General features: G+C 37.6%; 1 protein-coding gene across 1 annotated transcript; it reads right to left on the reverse strand.

Moving 5' to 3' along the window:
- Positions 1–218: 218 nt before the first annotated feature.
- LOC125185136 (SWI/SNF complex subunit SWI3C-like) lies at positions 219–5,962 on the reverse strand. The gene is made up of 8 exons (XM_048081630.1): positions 5,742–5,962; positions 4,631–5,206; positions 3,244–3,779; positions 2,489–2,831; positions 2,335–2,408; positions 1,652–1,757; positions 1,418–1,581; positions 219–1,105 (listed from the first exon to the last, which is right to left on the reverse strand). The coding sequence occupies exons 1-8, from the start codon at positions 5,758–5,760 to the stop codon at positions 596–598; spliced, it is 2,328 nt and encodes a 775-aa protein (XP_047937587.1). The 5' UTR covers positions 5,761–5,962; the 3' UTR covers positions 219–595.
- Between the last annotated feature and the right edge of the window lie 1,326 nt (positions 5,963–7,288).

A 7,288-nucleotide genomic window follows, 5' to 3' on the forward strand; every position in this document is an offset into this window, starting at 1 on the left:
TATTTCCTCTATAAAAAAGAGACAATACTTCAATTGTAAACTTCGCATGTTAAATGGTACACGTGCAGTGCAGATATTACCTCTTATACCTTGAACATGGAAATAAGATGAACTGCTACAGGATCTGAACAGTGCCAATTTAGCAAATGTGTCATGCAAATTTGAACCATCAAGGATAAAAGAGTACTATTATTCAGATAAGGAGCCATACCAAATACTAAAAATTTAAAACCCATCACAGGCAATTTCATTGATTCATGCAATTTTCATAATCTGTACAGCTGAATAGTAGTACATTCCTAATAACCCACTTGCCTTTCCTCATCTAATTAGTAATATGGTCACAATCAATTAGTTGTTCGAATCTCAAATCTTTTCATATCCAAGCAGTTGATCCATGCAATCTCAGGTTTGCACATCAAGCTGCACCAGGGGGTACAGGTTAGCCCCCACTCCATTCCATGCAAGTCTACACAAAACCAAAGGTTCAAGAAAACGTCCTTTCTCCATTTTCGACTCTTTCAGTATGGTACACCTAAGCTCAAGAAACGATCCAACTCCAGGCGCGTATCAATATGTAGTTATCATCCTCCCCCTAGCCTAAACCAGATTTAGTCCCAGATAGTGGTCTGAGCATTGGATAGCCGAGAGATGGCTGAGAATTTGATGTCGGGTTAAACATGGTATTAGAGGCTGAAGAAGATGGATGTATAGCTGAAAGGGGCAACCTAGGACCCAGACCATACATTCCCTGCTGTTGTTGTTGTTGTTGTTGTTGTTGTTGTTGTTGCTGCTGCTGCTGCTGCTGCATCAGGGACATGTGAGGATGTATGGGTTGGTTGTTTCCGTATCCAGGAACGAAAGGTTGCTGGGAGCCTTGAACGTGCTGTCTATTTCCTGCATAATTGTTCATAGCAGAATTACAATTACTGACACCTGGCAGCCCCATTGGCCGTTGCACCCCAGCAGAACCAAACTGTCCCGACATCACAAGGGCCCGTTCGGCAGCAATCCTCTGCCTTGTCCTTTCCATCTGCTCACATTCTCTCATTAGCAATGTTTCAATTTCTGCAAACTGCTTCAACTTTAGCTCCAATCGCTTTAACTGAAAGAACAATCGATGCAGTACCATATGTCAACATACATTGCATCATGAGACATCACCATCATAAAAGTGCCAATTTCGGAATGAAGAAAACAAATTGGCCTACATATAAGGAACATTGTGGCAGGAATAGAAGTTGAGCCGAAGCAAGACGAAAGAAGTAGTTTTAATTTCTTAAGCAATGGAAGATGGTATTGCAATCAATATGAGCTGAGTAGAGCATCTAAAGCTTTCAACATAGCATAAGTGCATAACGAAAGCTTTCAGCAAAACCGACCATAAGATTATACATAATCATTGCAAGGATAGTACCTGATGGTTAATAATATTAGCAGATAACCGCTGGATTTCACGCTCTTCATGATCAGCAAAAAGCTTTGCCTTCATAGCTGCTGCAGCAAGGCCATCTTCGGCCGCAGAGATCACTTTTTCAGCAGATAGTGTAGCACCTTCAGCATCATGTTGGCTCAAAGAACCTTCACGGAATGAATTTCAGTAGTATTAATAGGAGAAATTAAAGGCCAACAAAAGATTAGCTACACGTACCTCCAGGACTCCCTTCTTTGCTACTCTCCTTAGACAATGAACCCAAAGATGCATGGGCACAGGCTGCAGCCACTCTTGGCCCCAATGCAGAAGCAAGAAACGCCACCTATAAGAACATCAGGTTGATTATAAGGACATGCTTAAACAAATTAGTATGCAGCAGAAATTCCGAGCTTCTAACGACATTGGACGCATATACATGAGTACAAGGATGAAAATGGAGCTTCAGATTATACAGTGCATAGCAGTGATATTTCCAGAAACAAGTTAAGGTGAATCTGAGAAGCTTCCATAACCATCACATGAAAATCTACAGAAAATTTTCAGTTCTGACCCATCAAAATGTTTTCAGTTGTGCCACAGCAAGATGGGCAGGAAGAAACGAAATAGATATCATAGAACAGATTTAGGGTTTCAGTTTTAAGTCCCTAAGAGAATGGTAATTTCAACAATCAGGAATCCAAGATGTGCAAGGAACAAACATGATAAGATATATTTGTGAGAACAAAAGAGATGAATAATAAAGGAATCATGTCATTACAGTATTCCCAGGAAGTAGACACTAAAACGATTACGGATGGGGCAGAAGACAAAAACCCGCACATGGAGTAAAAAAAGGAAGTGGTGACAAGGTGAGGAAAGACACTTAATATAAACAAACAAGCATACTTCATGAGCAATACCAGAGACATCACTGGGTTTCCAGAGCTTGAGAAAGGAAATTTTCTTTCAGTATCTTCCCCTTCCAAGCAGATTCCTGTGTCAAGAGTTAATGCCAAACTTAATTTATAGAACTCCATATTATGCAGAAAATATAACTTAGACATTGGCCCCAACCATTTGAAATTGGCTCTGATCTTTCATGATTGCTCAAATTCGACGAACCAGATGTGCTTGGAACATCAATACTGTCCAGTGGAGCGCCATCCAGAGGAAGACGGACAAAATGGAGAATGCACTGTGCTTTTGATTTGGAGCCAACATGCTCTGCAATTTTATTCCAATTCTCATTATAAAGCTGCATTCCCTCAAGAAGCAGCAACGTTTCCTGGTCAGACCAACTATCCCCGTCCAGGTCTCCATAATCTTTCGTGGAATTCTCTTTCATAAAATCAAGGCTAGAGTGACCAGCAATGAATCCTGCCTCATGATAGCAATCCAAACAGAGTCTCGCATCAACCTATCAAGATCAAGGGTCAGCCACACACACAAAAGACTGATCACATTCCTGCTCTCTACAAACTATGCAATATGCATCTTTTTATTCAATATTGTTGAGTGCAATTATCAATAACACGTGTTAAGCTACTTTAATACACAAATTATCCTTATAAAAAATTAATACTATCACAGCTTTACTCTTTCCAGGGTAGAAGGGAAGATTGCTTGGTGCAAGCTCATCTATACATCAGGAATAAAAAGACACCTTTATTTGTGGCTTTGGGCAATCCAAACTATGGACAGCATACAAACAGTACCATGTCCATACTGCTGTAAGGAGAGGCAGGACACCAAAAATAAGGAAAAGTGCACAGTATTTAACACTTATGCTTAGTGTATGATATGCCAATTGCAAAAAATATTACATTTACCTCCTTCTGCGACTGGTAGTACACTGCAGGAATAGGTCGTGAACAACAGTTGCATTGATGCTCGGATAATTTTTCTCTAATAGCACTGTCAATGTCAGAATCCTCTTCCTGCTGACATGCAAGTTCTGGATAAACATCAGTTGCCTTCAGCCTACATTTTGGCTTGTCAAACTTGATTAAGCTGTCTATAGATTTCAAAGCAGACAAAGGGACGTGAAGTTCGTTATTTGAATCCTCACACAAGTAAGTTCCACCCTTTGGGGCCTCATGCTTAGGAGGAGTTGCACAATAGTTGATAATCCCCCAGTGATCCAGAAACCTAAAAATTCGAGTTAAGTCCTCATTATCAATACCAGCTTCTAGGCCCTGACAGTTAGCCACAGCTAGGTTCTTTTCAGGGTTTTCCATATACATAGCAACAATGAAATTCCGACATTCCATATACTTTTCAGGTGTATGTTCTGTGGATTTTCCAGAAAAAAAATGTGGAACCACTTGTCTCTCCAATCTATGCACTGAATTTGGTGAAAACCATTCTGTATAAAATAATGGCATTAGAACCAAGAATCAGAAATGGAATAGTCTATTTTCAGGAAACATAGATTATGGTAAGATGAATAATGACTTGGACAGCTACATAAGCTATTCCAGAAAAGCATATAGGGGAAGGGTAGGCAGGCATATATGCTTCAAGTTCAGAGTAATTTATATCACACTGACTGAACTACACCGTAGGAATTTTAATAAACATAAAACTAGTTAGTTATTAACTTCCACAAAAAGCAGAATAGTCTCTAGTCGCTAATAAGGTGACCAGAACCAACGTATAAGATAGATGCCCAAATTATGCTACACAACAATAAAACTTCCAAAAAAAGTAAATGTTGGAGATGTATTATAAATTTTGAATATGAAGCGTCTACAATCATATAGGAAGATGTCCATGTCCCACATTGAGTTAACCAAGCCAAACTATTTTTAACCATATAAACTAAAGGAGATGACCCGTGAATCCTTGTTGAAACTTGAAATTATGCTCAGTTCATATAGCCGACTACTACACTACGACCTTAAACCAAATTAGATTATTAAATACTCAAACAAAAATTGAATGCTACAAACAATTTTGTGTGCAGTTCATTGAAGTTAACAATCCAATTATTTAGATCCAGAACTATTTCGGAATAACGAGTTAACTTGGAATATTAATTGCATGCGTAAGAAGAAAACCTACATGTTTACAAACCAATTGTAAATTAATCTGAACTATATTCGTTTAGAATCAAATTTGAATAGCACTCCTAGTTGCCAAGCATGATAGACGAATGGAATAAACTCAAGTTAATACAATAAATATACAAACACTAGTGAAAGAAATTGAACCGACCTGAATGTACTGGGACAACATGAACACGACCTGCGCTCCCGAGCCTTTTAGTAACACCACTGCCAGCGACTATCCTAGGTGGCCTGATCACATATGAACCACCCCCACTAGCACTTGCAGTCTCCTCTGAGGGAACCCCTAAAAGAGCAGGATTGTCTCGAGGCACTGCAGAAAGTGCCTGCAGCTGCCGATAAGAAATATTCTCCAACACCGGCACCCTACTCTGCCCTAGGCCTATGCCATCCCCATATCTTGCAGCCCTCTCAAACTCCACAATTCGGAAGACAGATGAGTGGGGCCTATTTATCACCCTCTTAATAGCAACTGGAAACTCACATAACTTCAGTCCACCAGCAACTAGCTTTTCATCCCCTTTCTCTCCTGTAATCTGGGCTGTCCTATCAGAACTACGAATTTGAGGATCGTCTTCACTTTCCAGATGGTTCTGTGGGGGGTCCAGATCTGGGTCATCATCGTCATCGTTATCATTAAGTATGTCATCATCATGCTCTTTCAGTTTAGACTTGCGCGCCACTGAGTTATCCCTTTTCCGCTTTCTCCACCTTGCTCTTGCTTCTTAAGAAGAGGATGCAAGCATAAAGGGAAGAAAAATAAGCAAATAGAATGGCATCCAGTTTTTGTAGGTTTCACGAGTAAAGCAATGGCTAATATATAAAACCTTTTTCAAAACCTAGCAACTTGATTTTAAAATTGATTTATGATTGAAATATCGCATTTCACATTCTAACATGAATCCTGCATGAGTTTTCAATATTTTCATGAGCAAAGTCTACTCTCAAGTAAAGAAAAGGAGAAAACCTAAAGTTTGTAGCAAACACAATAAAAATAGCAAATTGCATTTCAATTGGAACCAATAATTCGATGCTACCCGCATTTTAAAATGAAGAAGCTAAACTTCACTGTTTAGAAACAAGTCACAGGGCATAGAAAATGTGAATGGGGATTTGCAAGATTTCACAAACACGCATACCAATCGACGCAAAAAACGTAAAAGAGTCATCAATCTCAAGTCCTCCACAATAAATCAGAAGTGCGCACACGCAAATTGAGGCAGTAAGAAAGTAGAATTTCGGGGTTTATAAAGAGCTACCTGAGGAGGAAGCTGGCATTGCTCAAGGGAAAAATTGGGGGGAGAGATTTATGGAGGGTTTGAAGTTTGAGGTTTAGGGGAGAGCGAGAGATCGGTGGGGTCTCCGTGATTGGTGAGGTGGAGAGCTGAGATTGTGGTGTGCGAAGAGTGTGTGAGTGGTGCGTGAGAGAGAAAGAGAGGAGGGAAGAATGGGGATGAAATTGTTGTGTTTTTTTCCCTCTCTAAACATTGTAGCGTGCTTTGCTTTGGGGTGGGAGTGCTGCCTCTATAATACTTTCTCCGTCCCCGATTAGGAATCACACTTTAACTGGACACGAATTTTAAGAAATGTAAAGAAAAGTTGGTTAAAAAAGTTAGTAGAATGTGGGATTCATTTTTTTTATTGATTTTATAATAAAATGTGAGTGAATTGAGTTAATGGAATGTGTGACCTACTTACTATTTATGGTAAAAATGAAGTGTGACTCTTAATTGGGAACGGACCGAAATGGAAAAGTGTGACTCTTAATCGGGGACGGATGGAGTATATTATTAGTACTTTTTTTTTAACAGCTAGGAAAAAGGGGAATTCCATTTTGGTCCCTGGATTTTTCATTTTGATCCATTTAAATTTATGTCAAACAGAAGAGTTAGATCAAAGTATAACTCATATTAAATGCATAATTAGATAATACAAATTTAATTTATTATGGAAGTGTTCGGTTTGCAAAATTGTATCTCGGGATTAAATATGTATTGTATTTGATTCATGAAATTCAATACCACAACTCAAACTTAAATGGATAATCATAGAATAATTAATCATATCTAATCCCTCAAACTAAAATAATATCATAACTCAAATTATAAGAACTATTTTAGTTCTAAATAAAAGTTTCAGTATAATTTATAGTGAAGTATTTACTCCGTGAAATATTTTAGTTCACTATAATGGCATTTTTGTTCACTCCGCGTTTTCAAATTTGTGTTGTGAACTAAATCGCTTTTATAGTAAACTAAATTTATGTTCTCTAGTTATACATTAGGTCATCTCCAACCATTTACACCAAACTCAAACCCACTTTTGAGTATATATTAACACCAAAAGTAATTTACTACAATCATTTACACCAAACTCAACTCAAACTCAAAAGAATATTCTATATCCACTTACTTTTTATACCTTTCCAATTACACCTACATACTTATTTAAATTACATATTAATCCCACAACATTATATCAAAAATTTAAATTAAATTAAATAATAAAATAAATTTTCTTATTATATATTAAATATACTCTATTTTTTTTAAAAAGACTTACTTGAAAACTAATATACATTTCACATGATAAAATTAAAACATAAATCAAAAAGTTTTCAAAATATCACAATTACAAAACAAATATACCACAATATGGATATAAAACTAAAAAAAAAATTCAAGACTCAAAATTTGTATTTGTTCCCACAACTGATCAACTAGTGCAAGTCCAGAGGAGAATTTTATTTCATTTTGCTATATACTCCCTCCGTCCATGAAATATTGTCCAAGTTTGACTTGGCACG

The sequence above is a fragment of the Salvia hispanica genome, chromosome 4, assembly GCF_023119035.1.
Source record: "Salvia hispanica cultivar TCC Black 2014 chromosome 4, UniMelb_Shisp_WGS_1.0, whole genome shotgun sequence".
NCBI lineage: Eukaryota > Viridiplantae > Streptophyta > Magnoliopsida > Lamiales > Lamiaceae > Salvia > Salvia hispanica.